General features: G+C 38.2%; 8 protein-coding genes across 8 annotated transcripts in view; 4 read left to right on the top strand and 4 right to left on the bottom strand.

The window, feature by feature from the left end:
• BCR41DRAFT_376036 (hypothetical protein) overlaps window positions 1–1241 on the top strand; it is a gene marked incomplete at both ends in the record, with an annotated part of 1533 nt that extends 292 nt beyond the window's left edge. Inside the window, 2 exons of the mRNA XM_022027010.1 lie at window positions 636–689; window positions 1041–1241. Of these exons, the coding sequence (XP_021875179.1) occupies window positions 636–689; window positions 1041–1241 (255 nt within the window). The remainder of the gene's footprint in view (window positions 1–635; window positions 690–1040) is intronic.
• A 1472-nt stretch (window positions 1242–2713) lies between these two features.
• BCR41DRAFT_390935 (hypothetical protein) lies at window positions 2714–3290 on the bottom strand (the record flags this gene model as incomplete). Its single annotated transcript, XM_022028306.1, has 2 exons — window positions 2931–3290; window positions 2714–2774 (listed from the first exon to the last, which is right to left on the bottom strand). The coding sequence occupies exons 1-2, from the start codon at window positions 3200–3202 to the stop codon at window positions 2714–2716; spliced, it is 333 nt and encodes a 110-aa protein (XP_021875178.1). The 5' UTR covers window positions 3203–3290.
• Window positions 3291–6202: 2912 nt separating this feature from the next.
• On the top strand, window positions 6203–10474 carry BCR41DRAFT_315383 (Dolichyl-phosphate-mannose-protein mannosyltransferase-domain-containing protein; the record flags this gene model as incomplete). The annotated part of the gene is made up of 11 exons (XM_022021211.1): window positions 6203–6510; window positions 6823–6972; window positions 7106–7254; window positions 7389–7563; window positions 7728–7821; window positions 7939–8122; window positions 8283–8381; window positions 8516–8820; window positions 8968–9187; window positions 9307–9669; window positions 9807–10474. The coding sequence occupies 11 exons, from the start codon at window positions 6203–6205 to the stop codon at window positions 10472–10474; spliced, it is 2715 nt and encodes a 904-aa protein (XP_021875177.1).
• A 1326-nt stretch (window positions 10475–11800) lies between these two features.
• On the top strand, window positions 11801–12416 carry BCR41DRAFT_365537 (hypothetical protein). The gene has a single exon (XM_022026169.1). The coding sequence runs from the start codon at window positions 12158–12160 to the stop codon at window positions 12380–12382; it is 225 nt and encodes a 74-aa protein (XP_021875176.1). The 5' UTR covers window positions 11801–12157; the 3' UTR covers window positions 12383–12416.
• Window positions 12417–16032: 3616 nt separating this feature from the next.
• Window positions 16033–17315, bottom strand: BCR41DRAFT_365534 (hypothetical protein). The gene is made up of 3 exons (XM_022026168.1): window positions 17137–17315; window positions 16336–16571; window positions 16033–16175 (listed from the first exon to the last, which is right to left on the bottom strand). The coding sequence occupies exons 1-3, from the start codon at window positions 17225–17227 to the stop codon at window positions 16149–16151; spliced, it is 354 nt and encodes a 117-aa protein (XP_021875175.1). The 5' UTR covers window positions 17228–17315; the 3' UTR covers window positions 16033–16148.
• Window positions 17316–17435: 120 nt separating this feature from the next.
• Window positions 17436–19846, bottom strand: BCR41DRAFT_427002 (hypothetical protein). The gene is made up of 7 exons (XM_022030810.1): window positions 19796–19846; window positions 19569–19648; window positions 19357–19457; window positions 18879–19223; window positions 18147–18714; window positions 17759–18062; window positions 17436–17626 (listed from the first exon to the last, which is right to left on the bottom strand). Exons 1-7 carry the CDS (start codon window positions 19809–19811, stop codon window positions 17496–17498), a joined length of 1545 nt encoding a protein of 514 aa, XP_021875174.1. The 5' UTR covers window positions 19812–19846; the 3' UTR covers window positions 17436–17495.
• A 1877-nt stretch (window positions 19847–21723) lies between these two features.
• BCR41DRAFT_376030 (hypothetical protein) lies at window positions 21724–22164 on the top strand (the record flags this gene model as incomplete). Its single annotated transcript, XM_022027009.1, has 3 exons — window positions 21724–21845; window positions 21886–21969; window positions 22014–22164. 3 exons carry the CDS (start codon window positions 21724–21726, stop codon window positions 22162–22164), a joined length of 357 nt encoding a protein of 118 aa, XP_021875173.1.
• A 1164-nt stretch (window positions 22165–23328) lies between these two features.
• On the bottom strand, window positions 23329–24185 carry BCR41DRAFT_365523 (hypothetical protein; the record flags this gene model as incomplete). Its single annotated transcript, XM_022026167.1, has 4 exons — window positions 23329–23583; window positions 23606–23771; window positions 23805–23899; window positions 24151–24185. 4 exons carry the CDS (start codon window positions 24183–24185, stop codon window positions 23544–23546), a joined length of 336 nt encoding a protein of 111 aa, XP_021875172.1. The 3' UTR covers window positions 23329–23543.
• Window positions 24186–25329: the final 1144 nt, after the last annotated feature.

Raw genomic sequence — 25329 nt, 5'->3', positions numbered from 1 at the left:
AGAGAGAGCGAGAGAGATAGATAGAGGGGAGGATTGAAGATACGATCGTCGTTGATTGCTGCTTGTTTACACTGTGAGAGCAGCAGCAGCAGCAGCAGCAAGGGGTTTGACGAAGAGAGGGGGTGGCGATGACATGCATTTTTATCTTTTTTTACTTTGCTTTGAAAGGATAAGAGGGTAAAAAAAAAGGAGAGAAAACTGAGTTCTTTGCGCGATTTACTATTAACGTTATTATCGTAACCATCATTTATGATCTCTGATTTCGTTCCTTTCTCTCTCTCTCTCTTCTGTATCTGTATCTGTATCTGTATCTGTATCTGTATCTGTGTCTGTATCTGTATCTGTATCTGTATCTATATCCGTATCCGTATCCGTATCTCTATCTCTATTTTTTTTTACTTTTTTTTTTTTTTTTGAACTTTCATCTGTTACTGGTTTATCTGTTATCATATCTCTCAAGGATCTAAACATGTGTGCAATTGAATGGGCACAAGCGCATCGGCCAATCCACTCTGTCTTACATTGGGAGCGAAATGTAATAGAATAATTTGATTTTAGTTTGCTGTGATGAATGTAAAAGCAAACTTACTCAAAAAAGAATAAAATGCTAATTAAAATAAAATAAAAGAAAAAAGAAAAAGAGCGCACTGACACTGGCTTTGACACTGGCACTGACGCTTGACGCGTGGGTAAAGGTGGAGGAGGAGAAGAAGGAGTATGGAATGAATCGATTGATAGACGAGTTTTTATTTTTTTTATTTTTTATTTTTTATTTTTATTTTTTTTGGACTTTTCTTTTTTTCATAAAAGACTAAAAGACTAAAAGACAAGACTGTTTGCTATTATCCTCTAATAATAATAATAAAAAATAAAAAATAAAAAAAAAAAAAAAAAAAAAAAAAACTAACAAATGAATCATTGTCATTGTCGATGATGGAAGAGGTATTTATTTTAATGGCATGCATGCATGCGACCTGGGTTTGTTTATTTATTCTTTTTTTTTTTTTTTTTTTTTTTTTTTTCCTTGCTTGTCTGTTTAGTTGCGCTTTTTTGAACATTTTCCTTGCAACGCAGTGTTTATTCTTCTTTTGATTCGGCAACCAGCAAGAAGAGGTAGAGTACCAAAACAGAGATATATATTTATACAAGCTCATCCTGAATGGCCGCTCTGTACATGTAGGTTCCCTATTCTTATCCTTTTCTCTCTGACTCTGGACCGAAAGAGCTACTTTGGATTTTAAAATAATAATAATATTAATAAAAGATATTTGTATATTGCTTGCATACTATCCCCGTATCTACGGTTTATTTGTGTGTAGTCAACATAACATGTCGCGTCATAAGCACAACTATTTTGGAACTAACCTACCTACAATGTATATATATTTATAATACCATCATGTCGAATAAGCATGTAGGTCTGCCGATCGTTTTTCTTTTCTTTTGTTTTTTGAACTTGAAGGGAAATAAACAACTTTTCTCTCCTTGGAGAGTTACGAATGATCCAATACATTATTCACGAATGTTGTGGAGGAAAACACAATCTATTTTCTTTGCCTTTCCTCTCCCACTTTTTTTTTTTCTCACATTCTTTTTTTTTTTTCTCACATTCTTTTTTTTTCTGGCTTGCTTGTCTAAATCAAACAAGGTGCCGGACTAATAGAAAGAGCTACCTACTGCACGCCTGTTCGAACATTTCAAACGACGTGCATATATTTTCCCTAATCCTCTCCCTCTTCCCTCCATTCCGACCTCTGTTCTCTAAGCAGCTCTTGAGGAACCCATAACAAACAAACAAACAAACAAACAAACAAGCAAACAAACAGGCAAAAAAAAAAAAAAAAAAAAAAAAGAAACATAAACATAAACATAAACAAACAAATAAATATATATTCATAGGCTGCATAGACATATAAATATATAGACTTACAGTCTTACAGACAAATGTACAGATACAAACAATATGTAACAACAGTTAAACGGAACTGCAAGGAGACAGGTTTAGGAACGACTGAAATGACTGAAATGACTGAACTGAGAAAGTCAAAGAAAGGAATCGAGTCGAGACATCGATTTTTTTTAAAAAAAAAAAAAAAAATACGCGATCCTAACCCAATCATCGGCCGCAGCTGGAGGTGTCTGTTAGCTGAGATTAAAATTACTCTTTGCAGATCAATTGTGGGGAGCTGCAGGGCTTATTGTTTTTTTTTTTTTTTTTTTTTTTGGTAACAAGAACAGACAAAGAGAAGGAAAAAGAAAATGACAAGAATGAAGCAGTGAAGGACATAAAACAAATATATATATATATTATAAATACACACAACATGTAGTGAAGGAAAAAGGTAAACTTGACGAGGTACCGACAAAAGAGTACTTTATCTCCCGTACATGTATCCTTTGTCCATGTTCATGTCCACTTGACATGTCATTTTCTGAAAGAGTCATTCGTCAAGTACTTGTACATTTTTATTCATCCCCATTCTCTCTTCATTAGACTAGTGTAAAAACTGCATTGTTTGTTTGCGCTGCCTTTGTCTTGTCTTGCCTAGCTCTGCCATTGCTTCGCATTCTCTCTCTCTCTCTCTCTCTCTCTGTATGTGTGTGCTGTGTGTGTGTACTGTATTTTTTTTGTTTCTAGTCTCCGACAAGCCTCATTACAATTGTGTTCCCTGTGTTCCCCCTTTCTTGTCCCTTTTCTCTCCCTCCCCCCTTTTCAACATCTTTCCCAATGTGGTGGCGCAATCAGCCGAGAATAACACAAGGTCAAGCAACAACTTTGCAAAATAAAACATAATCATGCCTATAATATATTACTATACTCACTCGTGAAAAAAGTGGAAAAAGTGAAAAAGTGAGTGAGAGGGGGAGTCGAAACAAATAACAAGTAATAAAAAAAAAAAAAAAAAAAAAAAAAAAGGCGCACTGTTCACCTAGCACGACTGCGAACATGACACGACATGGACATCATTGGATCATTGGATTTCAAATTTAAATTGCTCTTTATTTTTTTTTCTGCACGTCGTACAGCAGTAACAAGCAATTGAGCAACGTTCTTATTATTTTTTTTTTCTTGGCGGAATGGATGGGCTACGGGAACGTTGACTCGGGATAGGAGAGAGAATAGGCTAGAAGGAGGAGAAGGGCTAGGCGATACGAAAAGAGCTATTGGAAACATCACCATGGTTCTTTGTCCGGCATTCATCACATTACAGATTTGGCTATCTTTGGTACGTGTATATGAACCAGTAGACAAATGTTTAAAAGATAATAACAAAAGATATATAGGCACATGGGGTGTCCTCTACATAAACTGTCCTTTCCACGATGAAGATGGAAGGAAGGATAAAAAAAAAAAAAAAAAAAAAAAAGACATGGGACATTGGGACATTGGGACATGGCATCTAGACCTGTTTTAATTAAAGGAGATTGAATAGAAATTGGTTCCCCTTGTCGCGTAATATTGCTGGTTTATTAGCTTTTTTAGATTACAGAACAGACGCTATGACTTTTTTTTTTTTTTTTTTTTTTTCTCTATTGCAAATACCTTTCTATCCTCTCTTGTCATGCACATCCAAATAAGATACGGATTGATAACAAGGCAGTGCTACAAAAAGAAAGAAAGAAAGAAATAGGAGCTAGGCTATCAACTTCGGATTGGACTCGGTCCACTAATCAGCGCAGAAAATTGTGGCGTGTTTCCCAGTTGCGATAAAAAAAAGTGTTGTCGTTTCGCAGATAAGGATGTGAAGCACTAATGCAGAGTAGAATGCAATGAATGATAGCGAGCAAGAGAACAAGGAAATAATATTAATAATATTGATATATAATAATAAAGTAAAGAGAACCATGCTGTGCAGATTGCTCTTTTTTTCCAAACCTGAAAAAGGAACTTCGTGTTGATAGAGAGATAAAGTCACACCTTTCCCTTTCCCTTTCCCTTTCCTTTTCCTTTTCCTTTTCCTTATTGTTCCGCGGTGTGGACGAAGGCACAAAGGATACTGGAAAAAAGATGTATAATTTAACCATTGGGACATTACGCCTTATTCTTTCAATTCTTTCCATTCTTTCCATCTTTTTCTATTTGGTTTAATGAAATGGATAAAGATGATCCAAAAAAAAAAAAAAAAAAAAAAAAAATTGGGTGCACTGACCAACGTGAACAGACCTCCAAAGCCCAGTTTTGCCCAGTTGCACACTCCACTAGGTTTTTTTTATTTTTTATTTTTTATTTTTTATTTTTTATTTTTTTTTTTTATAATGCTCCTGTTATGCAGTAACCTATAACTTGCACTGGAATTGTTGAAGAAGAAGAGGAAGAAGAAGAAAAAAGAGAATCTTCCCGCCTCTGGTAATTCCTTGTTTCAATATTACGAAATCACGCACATTACGCCAAATCTTTTTTTTTTGTTATACATATTTCGAAGGATAATAAAAACAAAATCCATCTTGTTTGTATTTTTTATTCCACAAACACCAGAAAAGTAAAATGGAAATGGCAAGTTCGGCAAGTGTAGGTGTGTGTGTATGTGTGTTATATTTTTTGCACAATTAGAGTGACAAATTAGACATGCATGAAAATGAAGAAGGAAAAAAAAAAAAAAAAAAAAAAAAAAAAAAAACGCGTAAAAATTGGTGGCAAATTCTTAATGAAACAAGACATGTTTCTTCAAGATGAGGATGAAGATTGATTAAGCTCGATGAGATTCATTCGACTTTCTTTTAGCCATTACAAAGTGAAAGGCCATTGCTTGCTAACGGATCTTTTAACTATCAATGCTATTTATATATTTATTATTCCTCTCAAGATTGACTTCATTGAAGCTTGATAGTAAAACGCGTATACCAGAATCAGCTGCGGGGCTGGTGTCTCCTTCTGGAACACTGATATTCTCCACAAAAATTCAAAGGGACATTCCTTGTCTATGGTGGACCTTAATATCCCTTTTTTTTCATTTAATGCTTTCAGATTCTTCTGATTCAAGCCGAACAATCGAAAAAGAAAAAAAAAAAAAAAAAAAGTACAAAAGATGGTGAGGAGAAAAGGTAGAGAGAGGGGAAGAATAGAATAATATGGAGAAGGAAAGGCCCCTCTCCTTCTTACTGAACCAACTACACATGTATATACATCTGTCCCTTTTTATTGCCACCTTTTTCCTCATGTTCCTAACGCGTCGGATAAGAATAACATTTCCTTCTTTCTTCTCTTTCTTTTTCCTTTCCTTCATTCTCATCTATCTATATTTCTTTTTTTTTTTTTTTTTTTTTTTTTTTTCTCGGTTACATATCCTTCATGGCCTCATGATACTTGATTATTATTTTTTTTTTTTTTAAAAAAATTATTTAATTATTTGATATATTATAACCTTCTTGTTGGATAAGATAGTAACATCTTGCTTTAAAAGAAAAAGAAAAAAGAAAACGTAAACGAGCAAAAAAAAAAAAAAAAAAAAAAAAAATGGCGTTCGGGGGTTATAATCCAGGTAGATCCTCTGAACTTCCGTTCTCAAACCCGGTGAGATCCCGTGCGGGCAGTGTCTCCTCAATACACTCTAATCAAGGCGATAGCCACACATCTCAACAACACCGTGGCTCTAACCCATATCAAAACCACTATGGCTCTCGCCCCGGAACACCTCTTAGCCATGATGAAGGAGAAGGTCTTTATTTTGGAGCCAATAATAGTGCTGCAGCCAGTGTATCGGGCTACGATAGTTACGAGTCAGGACCCCCATCACCCATTTTACCACCAGGATCTCCCTATAGATCAACACCACCTTTTATCAATTCACAACAACATCAACGTAACGGAGGCGGCAATAGGAGTACGAGCGCTAGTAACTCGTATCGTAGAAGGACCGCTGGTGCGGGCTACGACTCTGGCATCTCAAGCTCGGTCCGGACTTACTATGACACTCGCTCTAGGGTCCATAGTAGTGCCTCAGAGACGTCTCTCAACATTGATACGAGCCTACTAGGTGGAGATGCAGATGAAGAAGATAATCCATATTCCCCAGGACTGGCCTCACTTAGTTCGAGTGCATCTGCTTCTCAAAGAGAGTGTTCCTCAGATGCTGGCAGTACAGGGGGTTTTTTCAGCCGCAAGGTCGGAAGAACATTCCGACCTGGATCTTATCGATCGAATGAAGATTATATGAGCGATGGCATGGATAGTGGTCCAGACAGTTGTGATGAGCGAAGGAAGATGAATACAAGGATAGCACTCCGTAAAGCCACAACAACAGGCAAAAAAGGAGGGGCGGGAGGTAAAGGAGGCCGTATTGGCGTCCGGGACATCTTCAACGATTGGGATTTATTGCTACCCTCTGCAGATCCTTATGAAGATATTGATAGCGATGACGATGGGTTGAACGAGCATGAAAAATGGAAGAGGAAGCAGCTCTCAAAGAAGGGCTGGGAAAGCTCAAGGGGACAGATGATCTTGATTGCGACCTTGACGGCAATCGCAACACTGGTACGCATCTGGAAGCTGGCTATCCCTCGCGCTGTTGTGTAAGTGATTTATGGTGTTATGGCCTTTATCTTTCTGCGCTTTTCACTTCATACTGCCTCTCACTCTCTCCATATTTGTAATATCAGCATAATGTGGAATGTTGACTTGGACAGATGGTATGGATGGGCGAAGAGGGGGGGGAGAAAAACAACTGTTACTCCTGTTGTCCCTAACAAAACAAACAAACAAAAAAAGCGCATTGGAATTATTAAAAATAGGAGCACAGGTGAAATTACATTCCAAATGAGTTTCTATCGCAACGCAGCTCACCCATCTGATTTGTTGATCGCATCATATTACATGTAATCTAGATCCGATGAGCAGTATTTTGGAGGATTTACAGTCGATTACCTTAAAGGTGAATTCTTCATGGATGTCCACCCACCCTTGGGAAAGTTACTCTACACTGCAGTCGCCTACTTGCTTCGATTTGACGGAAACTTTGATTTTGTGCCTGGAAAGTAAGCACCAGTCTTATACATTTGATGGCAATATCTTGGAATTTGAGAAATAACGCGACCCGATCAGCTACCAACCAACCTTTTTTTTTTTTTTTTTTTTTTTTTTTTGTATGTGGATGTGACATGTCAACAGTTTGTACAAGAACAATGTCCCTTATATCGGAATGCGAATGTTTGCAGCTGCTTGTGGAGCGGGGTTGATCCCTATTTCATATCTAACGATGAAGAGATCCGGCCATTCAACACAAGCGGCGATCATTTGCGCAATCTTTATTACCTTTGGTAAGGATTTTCTTTTTCTTTTTCTTTTTTCTTTTTTCCTTTTTATTTTTATTTTTATTTTTATTTTTATTTTATTTTTTTTTGACTCGCACGACTTTCTAAAAAAGAAAAATCGAATCGCATAAAATGCATAGAAAATGCCATGATTACGCAGAGTCGATTTATCCTGTTGGATGCACCCATGCTACTGTTCATGGGCTACACAGTGCTGGCATGGATCAATTTTTATAACCACCGCAATCGTCCTTTTACTAGTGGTTGGTGCTTTTGGTTGATTCAGACGGGATTCTCCTTGTTCTTGTCAAGCAGGTAATTCTTTTTTTTTTTTTTATTAAAAAAAAAAAAAAAAAAAAAAAAAACTAACTTACTTTCATCTTGAACTAAAAGAGATTTTTTTATTCCATATTACTTACCCTCTTCTCATTATTACTTTTATTATTATTATATACTATTGTTATTATTATCCTTCATAGTGTCAAATGGGTTGGGCTCTTTACTATTGCTACTATTGGTGTGTGTGTACTCAAATACTTACAGGAGTCCAGGACTACACTCTATGTCAGCACAGTAAGTTTTTTTTTTTTTTTTTTTTTTTTTTTTTTTTGAAGCACCTTCGTTAAAATAAGTATAGTTGGTACGGAGCTTGATACTCTTTATATATTATTATTATTATTATTATTATAGCGAAACTTTTCTAAGCAATTCGTAGCATTATTTGTCTGTCTCCTTGTCTTGCCAGCAGTGCTCTATGTTGGACTTTATGCTGTGGACTTCAAGTTACTTCCAAAGTCTGGCTCTGGCAACGTCTGGGTCAGTCCACAATTCCAAATGACACTGGAAGGACATGATGTGTTGCCAGTCATGGCTGGTAAATAATGGGGCAAACAAAACAAAAAAAAAGGAAAAAAGAGAAGAGAAATCCCATATGGGGAGAGCAAGTGTCAAAATCAACCAACCTCATTATTTAACGCCGATTTAAAATATCTTTTTTCGGTACTTTTTTCTTTTTTCTTTTTTCTTTTTTATAGATATCGCATGGGATTCAAAGGTCCATATCCGTCACGCCAACACCAATGGTGGTTGGATTCATACCATGCCTGGAGAATACACGCGAGAGGGTTCCAAAGGTAAGGAGATAAAAGGATATAGGAAAATAACCGTTTAGAGCTTGTTCTTGTTCTTGTTCTTGTTATTTTTTTATTATTATTATTATTATTATTATTTAATAACAATCGTGTTCCCTTTCCTCTAACCTTCATAGATCAAGCTATCCAGCTCGTTGAATGGGACGATGATCTTACTTGCTGGCAGATCTATCCTGCAGACCCCAAACTTCGTCAAAAACATGCTAGACAGAAAATAGCACGGAAAATGAACCCAACAGCGACGTTTGATGGTTTTGTCTTTGAAGGAGATCAGATTCGACTTCGCCATTGTTATTCCAAAGTGGCCCTTGCGACCAACGATATTGAATCCTTGGGCTCCAATAAAACGTTCTTGAGAGAAGTCCGAGGGATTAGGTGGAGGAAACATCCGACAGAGGAGGCCATCTGGAGAGTCGAGCTCGTCGCCGAAGGAGTGGTCCCAGGATTGGCAGATAATTATGGGGCGATGAATAAAAACATTAATAAGGATGATCATAAAGATCAAAGTCAACAACCTACCTCAGGAACAACTTTGAATAATAATAATAATAATAAGCTGTTGAAAAAGGATATGGAATTTGGAGCAGCGGAGATCAAGACAGAGTTCAAGAAGCAGTGGCATTCGATTAAAGGGTTCAAACTATGGAATGAAAAACATCAGTGTTACTTACACTCTCACAAAGTCTTCAGAGCGCCTCACTCGACCTATCAAGAAGTGACATGTATCCAAGGCGATCGTCAGAGGGCTAACACTATCTTCATCGTTGACCAGAACGTCAATTCGCACTGTAAATATTCGTTTTAATGCTTTTCATTTGCTTTTTTTTTTTTTAATATCTCTATGGGGTTCATTGCTGTACTAAAATCCATCTCTCCTATCTGTGTACTTCCTCTCTCCTATTGACAGTACCATCGTCAACGCCTTCGCTCTCGTATAAGCCCTTAACATTCTTCCAAAAGTTCCTTGAATTGAATCGAGTCATGTGGTGGACCCATCATGATCTGAGCGCACCTGTGAATAGAGATGGTCATTGGGATGAGAAACTAAAAGCCTTGGACGGGTCTCGACCTTGGTCATGGCCACTCATGCGACAAGGCATGGATTATTATACTGATAAGCGTTCAAGCCATTATGTTCATTTCATGGGAAATCCAATCCTTTGGTGGACTGCTACCGCAGCGGTCGCGCTCTATATCCTGACCACATTCTCAAATGCGATCAAGTTCCTTCTGAGCAAAACAGAGACCAAGATTGAACGAGATCGCTTCGGTAAGCCCTAATCCATGTTGGATCTCATATCTGTGCTTATCGTAGTTGCTAACATTGCTTTTCTTTTCTTTTTTTTCTTTTTTTTTTATTTACCTCTGAAAAAAAAAAAAAAAAAGGTATAACCCCATTCTATGCAGTGGCATCTGGAACGTTCTTTGCAGGTTGGGCCATCCACTATATCCCCTTCTTCTTCATGTCTCGTCAGCTCTATCTACATCATTACTTGCCAGCGCTTTATTTCTCAATCTTGTTATTGGTCTCACGACTGGACCGAGCCTGGCAGCGTTGGCCAACCCGTCTTCGGCACTTGACTGGGCTAGCATTGATATCAGTCGTGATCTTGTCCTGTTTTAGCTTCTCGAACCTGGCCTATGGTTCTATCTCTTACTCTATAGGTTCTCATGCCAGCTGTGAACGGTTAAGGTCCTTGGGTGGATGGAAATATTCCTGTGATTGGAATCCAAACAGAAATCCTGCTGATCCTTTGAAAGACATCAAGCTGGCTGTAAAAGAAGAAGCAAAAAAGAATGGTGATGAAGATGATAATGATGATTGGGAGAGTAATTTCTATGATCCAGATGAGGTTGGGGTCCCAGTGCAGCAACAGCAACAGCAACAGCAACAGCAACAGCAACAGCAACAGCAACAGCAACAGCAGACGTCGAAAGAACGAGATGAACGTCAAAGTGGGACAACTACAGAAGCTGGGGCCCAAGGTCTTCAAGAGAAGCAGCAGATAGTGATGGAGAAGTCAGGATCGGAACAACAACAGCAACAGGACAGAAGCAGCAGTCCAGCAGTTTAGGCTCCGATAACTGGGTCGCACAAATGGGCAAAGCAGAATTTATGATCAAGCATTGATGATATATTTGTATTAATATACACTTGTATGTATCAATCAATGGTTTCATGTTGAATTAGGAGTGTCTATTGGGATTATTGTTTGCATTAAAAAGAAAGAAAAGTCATCCTTTATATGTATATATTTATATATTTATCATTACGGCACAAACATCTTTTTTTTTTTTTTTATCTTTTTTTATCTTTTTTTTTCTACGGTATATTTGTAATTGAGATGAGGGAAGAGGGTAAAAGAAGGAGAGGAGCAAAGACAATAACACAGAGGGTGATAGGATAGGTTAGGTTAGGTTAGGTTAGGTTAGGTTATGTAAAGACCAGGGTCAAGAAAGGCTACTTGCTATCTAAAATAAAATAAAAAAAAAAGAATGTTTTTGTTCTTTTTTTTTTTTTTTTTTTTACAAGTATTGTCCTTTCTCACTGGGCTTGGCACCTTGGAAGGGGCCAGAAGTTGGTACAGCGTGTTCATAACCATATTCTTGACCATGGCCGGCATATCCTTGCTGGTAACCCCCATTATTGTATCCATCATATCCATCATATCCTGGAGCAGCTTGATGGTGTCCATACTCGTAATTGTTACCGCCGGGATGACCGTGATGATCATAGTTGTCATATTGAGGATCATAACCACCAACAACACTTCCACCAGAACTACCGCCGGGACGACTTTCGAAAGGTGAGGGTCGGTGCATGGGTCCACGCGAGGCCACGGGTGCTCCACTAGCAACGGCTGGTGGCATTGAAGGCGATTGTGAACGAGCGGGTTTTTCCCATTGATGATCCATTCCAACATATGTGTCATCCAATTCCAAAGGCTCATGTCGACGACGGCTACGCTTCATCATAATCACAGCGGCTGCGCCTCCGACAGCAGCAACACCAATGATACCAAGTGAGATACCAATCGCAGTTCCATTGGGACCACCGCCCTCTGATTCAGATGGTTCAACAGGGCTGCCATTAGAGTTAGTAGGAACAGCGGCGGAGGTGCCTGAAGGTGGGTTGCTGCCAGATCCGCCTCCATTACCAGATCCTCCTGGAGGGTTGGCGGGGTTGCTGGTGGGGACAGGGTTGGCGGGGACTCCGCCCTCGCCGTTCAAGGGAGCGGTGTTTGTTCCGGCAACGACATCACCAGTATAAGGAGCACGCCAAGCGTCAATGGTGATGCCCCAACTCATGCATTGGGTCTGATACATCTGAGGTGGAGGAGTCTTTGCGTTGGTAAAGCCTGCCAACAGTTCACATCGAGCACAGGTCCAGAGAACTTTTTGCATGATATCTGAACAGGCACACTTGGCGACTGATTGAGGTGGGTTGTACATGCCATTGATTTCAATATCCTTGGGTTCAAATGTTCCGCCACAGGGCTTGATGGCCAAGGCGAACGTCTGACAATCTGGACAGAATCCTGGTTGAAGAGGTGCAGCCGAAGCCTGAGGAACAAGGCTTGAAATCAAAAGCAAGCTGAAGAGGATGAGGAAAAGAGGGAGTGCGGCTGTTGTGCGGAAAGAACGTTTATGATTGCGAGAAAAGACTGAGGAACGTGACTTTGACCGTGATGACAAACGTTTGAGGCTGCTGTTGCTGCTGCTATTAGCAACAGCCTTATGGGACAGACTCCTGTGAGATGAAGACAAGAGCATGGTTTCTGAAAGAAAGGATTTTTTTTTTTTTGTACTATTGTTTTTGTCGATATTTGGTGTCACGGTTGCATTGTATGGTTGTACAGGTCCGTGGATCGAATTGGATAAATTTGGGAAGCAGTTGTTGGTATGAACGTGTTACAAACCGTGGAGGAGATTTCAGGTTGTTGAAGAAGAGGTCGGAGAGAGGATTCCATAGAAGAATATGAGAAAGAGAGAAGAAGGGGAGAAAAAGAGAAAGAGAGAGCATGTCTGGTTAGAAATATTGGTCATGGTATGGTTCAAGGGGAATTGAGGAGTAAATAATTGCCCGCCTCAATGAAATATTAGGCTGATACATTTAATTTTTTTTTTTTAATAAACTCCTGTGGCAAAGGAAATGAGAGACGTATTTCAGCGCAGAAAAAAAAAAAAAAAAAAAAAAAAAACCACAAGAAAATTGCTTTTGCTGGCTGATTGGCTGTTGATTGATGACAGTAACAAGATTGTGTTGTCCCTGTCCTTACTTTGTAGTTCAGGGGCAGGGGTTGGATGATGTTGTTATGAGACACTATTTTCTTTGCTGTCATTTTCTATTTTTTTTTTTTTTTTTTTTTACCTTTTTCTTTTTTTAATAAAGAGCGAAATATCAGTGCTGTTGTTTATGCTCAAGTAGAAATAGAGATAAACAGACAATGTCGACGAAATATAAAATAAAAAAAAGAGAGTGAAAAGAAAAGGGATGTCCAAAGGTAACCCAAAAAAGGATCACAAAAAAAAAAGGAAGAAAAAAAAAAGGAGGTATTGCTCAATTGGTTTTTTTCTTTCTTTTTTTTTCTTTTTGTCTGTCTTTGATTGACTCCCTCCTAGTAACTGAGCAACTTTGCAAAGGCAAGTACACAGTGACGAGGAGTGCTGGATGATGTCTGTGAAAGAAGGAGTGATGGAATGTGTACGTGTGTGTGTGAAAGAAGGAAGAGGAAGTTGGGTGTGGATCTGTCGTAGAGACGTGTATGGATGTGTAAAAGATTGCCTGTGAAAGGCAGTGGAAGGGGGCGGAAGTTGGGAATAGAGCCGAAAGAGAGGAAAGAGAAGGAAGGGAAGGGAAGGGAGGCAGCGGTGGCGAGGTGTAGAGGTGGGGTGAGGAAAGGATGGAAAGAAGACGTTAATGAAGGGGCGGGAAAGAAGAAGAGAAGAGAAAAGAAAAAGGAAAAAGGAAGGAAAAAGAAAGAGTGGGACTGAAGTGGGGAGCCACAAACGAAAGGGTAAAAAAAAACATCTAAGCCAGCTAAGGCAAACAGAGTAAGCAGAGCATCCAAAAAACTCTGTCTGTTTGACATGGTCAGCATGGTCGAGACAACGGAGAATGGTCAGGCTTCGAATTAAACAATAAACTAATGATTGATGAGTGAACTAGCGCGCATTTTTGTTTTATTATTATATGATAGTTCCTACTATTATTGTACATTTCAAACAGATTGTTGTTTCTTTCTCTTTCACTTTCACTTTCACTTTCACTTTCATCTGCAGGAATACAAATACTGTATCCATCGAACAGTAGAGCAGGAAAAAAAAAAAAAAAAAAAAAAAAAAAAAAAAACCATTGTATCTATCATTTGTTTGTTGGGCGAGATGGATAAAGACATCGAGTGAATATAGAAGTGTAAAAAACTATTGAATAACAATGACGAGAGCACAAGATGTGCCATGCGTCCAAAAAAAGAGAGTGGGAATAAGAATTAAAAAAAAAAAAAAAAAAAAAAAAAAAAAAAAAAAAAAAAAAAAAAAAACTGAATATCCATAATTAAATAGCATTGATGTGGTCGCCATACTGGAGCGCAGTAAAAACGCAGAGTGGGCATAGACATGAACATAGACCCAAACATAATAAATCAGCATCTGTGTTTTTTTATTTTTTATTTTTTTAGATCTGCGAGCTTTTCATGCCTTTTTTTTTATCTATCCGCCTTGCGGACTGAATGGAATGAATGAGCAGCTCAGCTTAAAAAAAAAAAAAAAAAAAAATTAAAAAAAAAAAATCTATAAAGCATACTCTATCAATATAAAAATATTTATCAAGGCCATCAAGGTCAAACCCGGTTCCGACAAGCTATTGTTTAACGCTTTTTTCTTAATTTAAACAATAGAGGGAGTTGAAATGGCGATGGATCTTAGGAAAGAGCATTTGCTTTTTTAAAAACTGTTCGTTGAAACATGTCACCACGCACGTCGTTCGCAACAATTTATACCGACTTTGGAAGGGCCTTGTTCTTCTTCTTCTTCTTGGCAGGCTTTTGGCCTGGCTGTGTCAGGCGTTGTTGTTTGTGTTGGGTATTTTCAACGTTCGGCTCGACAGTTGATTGATTGCCCTTCAAAAACGAATTAAATTTACGCTAAATTTACTTGTGCGGCGGTCAAAGCAAGGACACAGAACACCGTGGAGGTTCACTTGTTTTATAAATTATCGGTGGTAAATACCTTTTATTTAAAACTATAAACCATCTTGAAGCGGGAGGAAAGGGAACTCTTCCTTTTTCTTCTTTGCCACTATGGTGTCTAGAAAATAAAAAAGACACCTTTTTTCAGGGTTGTTTAGATGAACATTTCAGCGGGGTAGTACAGAATTACAGGGACCAGGATGATACAAAGGATTTTAATTATTATAAATATATTTTTTGTTATATACTTTTAAATGCTAGTATCATTGCGGACCAATTTCATTCATGGATAGTCTACACAACTCCAACACAGGAAGAAACATCGCGAGCAAACATTTTTTTTTTTTTTTTTTTTTTAAAAAACAATTGTTTTGTTATCGATGGAGTTGAACGTGGTGAGGACGAAACAGTCCTTCCATCCATTTAAGAAAATAGGTAAAAGTAATGATTGGTCTAGACAAACGTTTTCTTCTTTCATGTATCCATATGTGTACATTAAAATTTATACGGCACCATCCATTGCTTTCTAACCTTTTTTTTTTTTTTTATTTTTTTTTCTGCTTTCTTTAACACTTCCCACACTTCCCACACTTCCCACACAGCAATTGTCCCGGTTTATTTTTTTTTTATACATGTCTTTATATCTTTTTTTGTTCCTGAGGTCTAAGCTCAGAAGGAATAACAAAAATGCATTCATAATCGAGCAAAAAAAATAAGAAAAAGTCTCGGATTAACTATGGATGAGTAAAGTATATAAATATATTAATACATGTAGACTAGAATAAAAGAGTAAGACAAGGGTATCTAGATGCACGTGCAGAAGTGAATGGGTCTTTGTTCCTTCTTCTCTCTCTCTCTCTTTTTGCTTCTTTACATCAACGCTACTTCTTCACTTTTTTAATTTTTTTTTTTTTTTTTTTTTTTTTTTGTTTTGCTCTGCCTGCATATGCAGCGATTCTTTCGAGAGTCTAGGATGAAGGATGACCTCCTCTTCTCTCTCCCTCTATCCCTGTCTCTTCTACTGGAGAGAAGGGTAAATAGATACAAAAAAAAGTATTAATAACTGTATACTTTTGCTTAGCTACAGGGCTCTCAATAAAATTTGGAGGGGAGGTTTATCCTATGCTAAAAACTAAAAAAAGCAAACCTTCAATCTGTGTACATGTACGTGGATCTTTAATTTATTACATGTACAGTACTTGTACTTGATTATTGAGCCTCCAATGCTCATTCTTTGTGAAATTCGAGGCGATGCAGTCTTTCCAATCATTTAATGTTTTTGATGTTCAGGACTTTTGCTCCAGCGGTTCATATCTCAAATGTTTAAATATACAAATGTTGTATAAATATATATAATATACAGATTATTTTATCCTGAATTCTAACCTCCGCTTAAAAAAATAAAAGGAAAAGCGCATAGGAAATAAATGTATACGACAGATCGGGTTCATTTGTTCTTCTTTATTTGACGGAAGTGAACGTGACAAGTGTGAAAAAAAGAGAATGTCCATGAAAGCCAAAGATCTATTTTACCATTTTTTTCCCCCCCTCTTCTCTTTTAGTAGATTTTGGAAGCGCCACCAGTCTATCATAAATGAAGAAAGATGGATAGTTAGACCTTTCGGTAATACACGCCTTTTCTTCCTTAATCATTAAGGCTTCATAATATGGAAATCACGTTGTTCTTATGCGCGTTGAAAAAAAAAAAAAAAAAAAAAAACCCCCATGTTTTTGTTTCACTTTACCTCCACAGCCTCAATCTCAGCCTCAGTCAAAATAGGGTGACGATAACGTGTTGGAAGTTCTGTAAAGTCCATGGAATGTCTTGTGGTACCATGGGGTCCCGGAGTCTGTGTCACATTAGAAGATTTTGATGATGATACCGATGCTGATGATGATGACTCATTAGTAGGAGATGCAGTCTTGAGGGGGTATGCAGCACCCTTGGGGGCCGCAGGATGGCGTGAAGGTTCATGATGTTCTTGAAAGTTCATAAGAGATATGCAATCATATTTTAGTAAGACCACTTTTTTTTTTTTTTTTTTTTTGTAATACGCTTTCTTGTCTTTAATCCTTGAGTAATAAGGGTAATAGGAATAATATGGAATCAAGGTTTCGTATCCTTTCTCTCAATTGTTCATGACGTCTATCCACGATCGTTAGAGTTCTGTGTACAATTGCCGTCGTATCCACTATTACTATTTTGCATATTCATCTTTTCCAATCTCGATTGTTTTCAATCACGATTAGTCTATTACAATTGTTGGATGATGAGATGATGGGATACTCTATAACACCGCCCCTTCAGAGTAATTGTCTCTTAACTAATCCCTCAGATCCTGCTTATCTTGACATAGTATTGTTTCCTCGTGATTTCAGAACACGATAGTATTCGATTAATATGGCTATTCTTTCACTGATTCATAAGTATCCTGTATCCGATGTCTCCTTTTTCCTTTCATTCTCCTGAGAATAAAACAAGTAAAGACTTGCAACGCCTGTTTTGTTGTTCTTGGTCTGAGCACTCGAGTACTTGTTCATTTTACCTTCCTTCAACGCGCTACGCGGTCCAAGGAATTTGATCAGAGGCGTGCGTGTCTGAGCAGCAGCAGCCATGCGAATAGTCGAGGGAATCATGTTGAGTATTTTAAAGGGTGCGTTTGTTGAAATGAAAAGAAACGAAAAGAAATGAAAAAAAAAAGTAAGAATGCAACTGTAATAGGACGGAAACGGTTGGGTATACAGTACCAAAAAGGGTCTCCGACTTATCGCGCGTTAGCGTTACAAAGCCACATTCTAATAAATGTCTGTGTTAATATTCGCAATGGCCCATGCTCTTCTTTTGGTTTCTATCAACTCGTGTTTTATTAAGACTGCGAATACAAGATATTTAGTCATTCTCTGCTCAAATGAGACCCTGGCGCTTAAGATCCTCGTATGTCTTCTTATTAAACACATTTCCTTCACTATCCTCAAACTCCTCCACTTGATCCCTCTTTGCACCCTCTGGTTTCGATTTCTTGATCTTGTTCCATACTAATTTTTTTTTTTTTTTTTTTTTATTTATTTATTGAAGAATTGGATGAAGGTTAGGTTAATGACATAACAAAAAAAAAAAAAAAAAAAAAAAAAACGCAGGAAAAAAATAAAATAAAAAGTCTCTCTTACATGCAAGTGCATCCTCAATACCGACAATTTCATGGAATTGTCTTGTATTAGGGATACCAAGACACCGCATGCCATGTGCATGGCGCCATTCTTGGAAATGTTTATCAAAGGCCTTGCGCCCTTTGTATACATAGTTTCCACAGATCTCGCATGAGTACTCAACGCCTAATCCATGCAACTTATAAAGCCAATATGGAATGGGCTTGCCATCCCATCCCAGTGGTAACTTCAATGGGTTGTACACCTTTTCGTCGTCGTCAGAGTCGGATTCATCCAGTTCCACCTGCTCTGCCTCTAATTCGAGCTATAGCATGATCGATACAGATACAGATTTAGAAAAAAAAAATAAAAAAAAAGAGTTGATTCAGACAGATCGTAAAAAACTTACGTCACGCTCGCGGCCTGTCAAAGTCTGCCGACGTTCCACATTTTCCTTGGTATCCTCGATCTGCTGCTTCAAAATCTCTGCATACTTTTGAATCAACAATTCTGTAAATGCCATGTCCTTTTCTGGCTTCGCCTTCTCTGCCAGTACTCTTGATTGCACCGCCGCGACACTTTCTTCATCTGTGTTTGCAATGCTTGTTGAAGAAACAGCATCTCCTGAAGCAGCAGCATCACCATCCCCACTACCACCCTTTGCTTTTGTTGATCCATTCCCAGTCTTCTCAGCAGCTAATCGTGCTGCTGCCTTGATATGTTTTGTACTCTTCAAATGTGCTTCGTACACTGTGTCTTTAGCATATTGTTTCTTACACGCCACACAAAATAGGTCCGTCGGTGGCAAGTTCTCTCCTTCGCCTTCTTTTGCCTTCTTGGGCCATCCAGGCAATGAGCCCTCTTTCCATTTTGTTTCAAAATCTTTCCGTACATCTGCCTTAATTTCCTCCATATTCGTTAAAGGCTTTACGCGCTTCAAAAAGTCTTCCATATACCTGCATAGTGCATCCAAATATCTGTTTAAAAGAAAATAATAATAATAATAAATTAAGACATGATTTAGCAAAAGCATGGCTCAATTGAACAATAGGCAAAAGTATGGCTCAGTTGAACAATAAGCAATAGCATGGTTATATCTTTTTTCTCAAAAAAAAAAAAAAAAAAAAAAAAAAAAACATACTTGTGGTATTCAGCGTCCTTATCTTTCCGATCAATCTCATGGAATAATGTAAACTCGGAGAGATATCCCAGATAATGGGTCCGTTTCATACTCTTGAGATTCAAGAAGATATCATGAACCTCATGAAGGTCCAAATATCGTCCTACTGCTTCCTCTCCCGAGAACATCTCATCTAGAGCATCCAGCTTGGCTTCTGTTGGTTGTTGATCCAAAAACTCAAGTTCCATCGGCTCCACTGCTTCATTAGGGTATTTCCGATGATAATCCTTGATTTTCTTTAAGCGATCATAAAACTCTCCAAACTCATTGGCACCTGAAATAGCGTCCATTTCCTTTTTTCGATTCCTATATATATGTGAAGTACAATAAACAAATCAAATAAAAAGTGGTTGATTAAAAATGAACAGGCACCAATTTCTTGCAGAAGCTCTTTTTTTTTTTTTTTTTTTTTTTTTTCCCTCCCTCCTTCTGGCATTACCCGTCTTCGTCCTTGTAAATAATCTGTAGATCTCTGCTCCTTGCGCTGATCCGATCCAAATAGCCATCTACTGTATGCTCCTGAAGCAAACGCTCTTTATGCTTTAAGGGAGAAAATAATAATAATAAAGGTAAAAAGTATTAGGCTTCAGCAAAAAATGTCCATTCGCAATGATAATGACAGCGATAAAAAAGAAAGCCTTAAAAACATACAGTCTTGGGATTGAGCATGAACTGATCGACAATGGCCTGCTCTAGGCGGTCGATCTCCTCATGGAGTCTTCGCTGAGTGTCTAACAATCAAACATCCATGTCCACGCGAGACCAAAAAAAAAAAAAAAAAAAAAAAAAAAAACACATAATGAATATCATTCCCGCTGGTGACAGTAATAAAGATCCCTTTATTCTTTTTGATTTATTGAGTCCATGTAGAATCATACCGAGAATACTGTCCATGCTTTCTTTTTCCTTTTTTTTTTGGTTGAGAGGTGTGCAACAAGAAAAAATAAAAGACGATCTTATTTCGAAGAGACAATATGTATTTCCAGCGTATATTTTCACCAGTTAGAAATAAAAAAATCATTGTTGTTGGATTTAACTGATTTTTCCCCCATGGCTTGCAACTCTACGAAACGGCCTAGCACTTTATACATGTTTAAGACTTTGATGGTCATTTGCTCATTTGCCAAGCCCTACACAGCGGAAAATCGCTATTGTCCTTCATTTATCTGACCTAATTAGTTATTCTGCTAGTGAAGCGTTACAGAACCACAAAAAAAAAAGAGCACATTGAGTTGCTTAAATATAACGATGTCCTTCCAGAGGGATATATGGATACAAGGATGGAATCGGCACAAATTCATCGGATAAAAAGGGAGATCCACTATCTGGCTTAATATGTTCCATCAATCGTAACTCCATATTTCTAGCAGGGCTTCAAACTCAAAGTCTTTGGACAGCACCCCACACAATATCCTCATTATTTTTTACACATGTATAAAAGGTGACAGAGTAATAGATCCTTTATTTCAAGCTTGTAAGAGCGTCAAATGCTTGGATTCAGGACATCTACCTCTATCAGATTCCTTTTGAGCAATGGGCAATAATGATTGATGAGACTGACGAGTTTTTTTTTATCCCCGTATATGTGTACATTGCATCTTAATGGTGTCCAGACACACAGCCTCCTATATCTATATAGATATAAAGACAAAAAGCTAGAAGAGAAGAATAGTTAAGGGGAAGGGGTGGTTGTCAAATGGAATATTATTTTTGTCTGTTGAAAATTTTTTTTTTTTTCTTTCATTGCCTTCACAATTTCACTCTCACTCTCGCTTTACTTTTACTTTTCACTTTCACTCACTCTTCTTTTCGCACCCAAACGAATCTTCTTCATTTCTCTTTTGAAAGCAAAATATATTGAAAGGTAACTATAAATTCCCCATTTCTTTATATCTTCTTCCTATTCGTTTCTCCTCAGTCCATTGTGTGTGCAAGGGAAAAAAATAAAAATAAAAAAATGATGTTTTCACAAATTGTATGTTAGACTACCGACTCTTTTTTCTGAGGAGAACTCTTATTCGTGACCTGATTTTTATTTGCAACATCACTATTGAGATATTGAGGAAAGAAGGAAGAGGGGAGAAAAGACAAAGAGTTGTTGGAATAAACCAAAAGAGAAAAAGCACTAATGTCTTTTTTTTTATTTTTCCTAGATCCTCCTGATATCCTGTAATCCCAATGTACAGTTTCGAATAGATCAATCCCTTAGCATTTAAAATAATAATAATAATAATAATAATAAAAGGAACTTGTATTCAATGAAAAATGAGTATAAAAAAGAAATCTGAATGGAATCACCAAAATTCTTGCTCATACCCAAGCCACAGCAAACTTACCTTTTTTTTGAGGACGAAGTTCATGTGCACATGCACGTACCGAAAGGCAAATCTGGCTTGCTCTTGCAGACACTTCTCTCTCAGCTTGGGACCCAAACTTGACATTTTGGCTGGAGGTCTCTTTTTTAAATTTGAAAAAGTTTCAAAGTCGAAAACACGCCGCAGGAAAGGCTCTTTTTTTTCTGCCATTCTCGCCGCAGAAAATGGCTCTTTTTTTTTTTTTTTTTTTTTTCAAAGTCCAGACTAGGATATTGATTTGATTGAGAACGAACGAGGAATGAGAAAAAAGGATGGTATATTTCGCGTAAAAAGAGTCATCATGCTCTAATTAATCAACTAATTACCTTTAATTAAGATAGTGTGCTTAATAAGGTCAGAGAGATGGAAACGAGAACTGTGGAGTAGATTCAAATGTTAGAGTAATAAAATGTTAGAATAATAGATGGCAACGCAGATGATGGAAACAAGAGATGATTGGTAAAAATGAGGCTAGTGATTTGGGTGTGCGTGTAGGACCGATTAAAAAGTGCCATCCCGTTTGTCAAAAGGGCAAGTGGATAGTGATGGCTCCGTTCATAAAGGATGAACGATTGTAAAAGGATACTCAATAGATATGGTATTTTCATTACAAGACAAAATTCCTTTCACTTGATTGACATTCGACTCTTTTCTTCATGCTTGAGCCTCGGCGGTCCTCCTGCATATGCGGTATTGATGTGAGTTTTTATGACACACTGTCCCGCATGTTTTAAATATCTAGGTGTTGCCTTAACACTCTGATCGTTGTTGATAACGAGCTCCTAAGCTTTAAGCTTGACGTGTATGTCGCCTGGGACCATGGAACGGAGGAATGTGACATTGTCACTTTTCTCCGAGGTTTGATCGGTTTCTCTTCAAGCATGATCCAGTAAATATTATCAATCATCTCCTTGGATGATGCTTGCTTGATCGGATGCTCCTCTGATGTGACCTGGAATGGCTTGTCGGGTCCCAACACAAAACTTATGGGTGGAAAGATAGGAATAGACAATAGAAACAACTTGCCACTTGCTTGAGAAAATTCCGATGATGCAGCTGCGGCAATTCGCTTGGTGTGCTCACTTCTCCTTGCTCAGGTTCTCTAAATAGTGATATTTTAGTTTATCTATTAGTGCCACATTATAAAATTGTGTCTGTGCCATTGTCATAAACAATGGCGAGTAAAAAGAAGTAAAAGAAACGATCGCTACTTTTTCCTTGGTCCCTTATCCCTGCTTGGCCTACTGGGCTTGTCGTCCTCCGCTTGAGTCGACTCACTTTTTCCTTTATTTGATCCGCTGTTCAACAAGCTAATATTGAATACGTCGTTTCTATTCGTTTGTCTTTGATGACAGGGGCTTCTTTGACTTTAGCTACTGAATAACCACCCTGTTCGTGATAAGGCAATATGATAAGCCAACGTGATAAGTAAGGCCTAAACAACAGCAACAAGGATATGTCATTCGAGCAAAAGCCGAGAGAAGACGGTGATGAGAGGTGTTCTTTGATGCAATTATGGCAAGTTGTATTATGGGCATCCTTAATTCTTGACCTTATCGCCGATTTTTGACTGTACGGAAACAGGATAATATTTACCCTCCGATTCTAATACAAAGACGATATCTGGTCCAGACAGGTTCTCTTTTGGAAACAAAAAAAAAAAAGCGAGATTAACTTGGATTCATGTATTGAGTCTTTGTTACAGTGAGTATCCAAGAATTCGTTCATTGTTATAATTCTGGAAGATTGAAATTAAACAAAGCGGGACTGAAATACTCAAAATGTGTGCCCTTTGTGCCAGACGTAGTGGGCATCTAGTAACACACTGTTAACCAATTTAACCAATCCAGGGTCATCCACTTCAAATATGTTAAATGCCATTGGCTCAACGACAATCGTAAATTCCTTCTTCCTTTGATTAACGACAGTTCGAGCAAACGAAGCCTCGACCGGAACAGGCTCATTGTACTCCAATATCAAGTCTTTACTATATAGTAATCTATTCTTTACGGCTCGACCGAAGGTTTCCCTGATGTCGACACTGGTTTTAATTCCTGCATCCCCTTTGTTAATACGCTTCAGAATCCTAGATTACTCATGGCATAGGTTACCAGATTCTTTATATCCTGGATCAGTGAGCGACCACACCAGGCCCTTGATTTCTTGCTTCCAAAGGCCTGCGTCGGCACGTCCAATGAGGTTTTCTATTATAGTGATCATTGGACGGAGACGACCACAGGACCAAGTATATAGCATCTCGATTGCTTGATCATTAAAATGGCCTCTCAGCTTTGATGCAGAGCTTGAGGAACCTTGTTTCTCCAAATATCGTACAAGTGTTTTGAAGTATGTCCGGACTTTTGCTTGATTATCCCATCTAGGAAACGATACTGCACTCTTGAACCTCGAGTCATCGAGAACTTCTCGATATTCCTTGAAGCTTTGCCAGTTCTCTTAACCCAAGCAGGATCATAAATACAAAAGCCTATCCCGCAAGGAACTATGCAGATTTGTAGTAAATCCTCTGATAAACCCTCCAATCCATGAAAGAATGCTGATAATATTGGTCGCTTAGTGTTGTCGTTATTAATAAACTGGTATTTAGCCTCCCCTCCCCATATCCTGCGTCTCGTTCAAAATAACCAAAAACATAGAGTTGCCTTGATGCCGCTCCGAAAGGACCCTGATTAGATTGTCGAACCAATCTTGCAGGAGCTTGTCAAGGCAATTAAAGCCAACTCCACCAAGTAATTCTGCTACTTTTGTGAAGAGCGCTAGGAATAAATCTGTCCTGGATGGAACCGAGTTTCCTCAATGAACTTCTCCAAGGACCTGTGGACACACTTGCAATAGCATCCATTGGCTAGGCGTCATTCTACCTTCGGACAAGTAAAAAGGGTAAATTGATGAGCATCAAATATAAAACATAAAGGCATTTTTGCTTACGTTCTTCAAGGGGTATACGAAAACCAAACTGCGATTAACCGCCTATGAACGCAAGACACAGAACATTTGGTGAGATTATAAACAAGCGTGGATATCCCAGACATCAAGGACCTTTTCCTCCTAATCTCCCATCCGTCTAGCATGGCTCCCAAGGTAATTGATGTGAGAGGGGATGATTCTGGCGAGATTGATGCCCTCAACAGCATGTAGCATTAATATACCGAGAACTATGAATATATTGACGACACAATCTAATATTGTATCACATTTTACCGGTCAAGCGCGTGGCAGCCTTGGCCACATTCTTGATGTTTTTTTATTCCATGTCCCTGGACGCCTAGAGATTCAGACGCACCGTCTTCACATACTGACACTGAATTGGCCGAACATACAACAAATATGATCTCATTGATCACAGGTTGCCATCCCGTGCACGCACCATGGGGCTAAAACGACATTTATGTCTTTAGAGCGGAGCTGTCATCCTAGCTCCTGGTTAAACGTTCTGGCGCCCTGGATGATGATAATTGATAGGCCTTCCGCAAGTGGCAAGCATCCAGATGACAAAGCATATGAGAAAGGATAATTTCCTATGCCAGCTGTCCTGGTGATAATAATATGGTTTTGGGTCTCATCATCAGACTCTCACTGGGTTCTCCACAGGATTCTTCATCTCTATCCGTTTTTACAAAACTCTTTGATAATAGTATCACAAAAATCTGCCCTTTCTTGCACACAAGATCGCATGATGATCACAGGAAGCTTTATAAAGTTCTATATGCCCCAGTAGAAGGCAGGACGGATTAAACCGCTCTATCTATTCGTCTAAAAGGTAAGTGGATGATGATGGCTTCATTCATAAAGAATGAGCCATTGTAAAAAAATTCTCAAGGAACGGGTATAATGCTTTTTTTAAAAAAGACAAAATTTCATCCACTTGATTGGTATTCGATTTAATTCTTCAGATTCGTACCGGCTGATCCTCCTGAATATGCAGCTTCGGTGTCGATTTTTATAACACGCTGTCTCACATCTTTTACGCATTCAGGTGTTTTCTCGGCAATCCAACCTTCGAGGGTACGAAACTTCTGAACTTTAAAATCGTCATATAC

The sequence above is a fragment of the Lobosporangium transversale genome, assembly GCF_002105155.1.
Source record: "Lobosporangium transversale strain NRRL 3116 chromosome Unknown BCR41scaffold_93, whole genome shotgun sequence".
In the NCBI taxonomy this organism is placed as follows: domain Eukaryota; kingdom Fungi; phylum Mortierellomycota; class Mortierellomycetes; order Mortierellales; family Mortierellaceae; genus Lobosporangium; species Lobosporangium transversale.
The sequence above is the reverse complement of the archived record's forward strand: the minus strand, read 5'-3'. Positions and strand labels throughout refer to the sequence as shown.

Excerpts from the sequence above, each read along its gene's own strand:
- BCR41DRAFT_427002 (XM_022030810.1), bottom strand. Across the intron at positions 18,715-18,878 it reads AAGGACGCTGAATACCACAA|ATATTTGGATGCACTATGCA; the intron begins GTATGTTTTTTT and ends TCTTTTAAACAG. Across the intron at positions 17,627-17,758 it reads TATTGAGGATGCACTTGCAT|TATGGAACAAGATCAAGAAA; the intron begins GTAAGAGAGACT and ends AAAAAAAATTAG.
- BCR41DRAFT_365537 (XM_022026169.1), top strand. The coding sequence starts at position 12,158 with ATGAAGACAAGAGCATGGTTTCTGAAAGAAAGGATTTTTTTTTTTTTG.
- BCR41DRAFT_365534 (XM_022026168.1), bottom strand. The coding sequence starts at position 17,227 with ATGATTCCCTCGACTATTCGCATGGCTGCTGCTGCTCAGACACGCACG. Across the intron at positions 16,572-17,136 it reads GCGTAGCGCGTTGAAGGAAG|AACATCATGAACCTTCACGC; the intron begins GTAAAATGAACA and ends TGAACTTTCAAG. Across the intron at positions 16,176-16,335 it reads CTGAGATTGAGGCTGTGGAG|ACTGGTGGCGCTTCCAAAAT; the intron begins GTAAAGTGAAAC and ends CATTTATGATAG.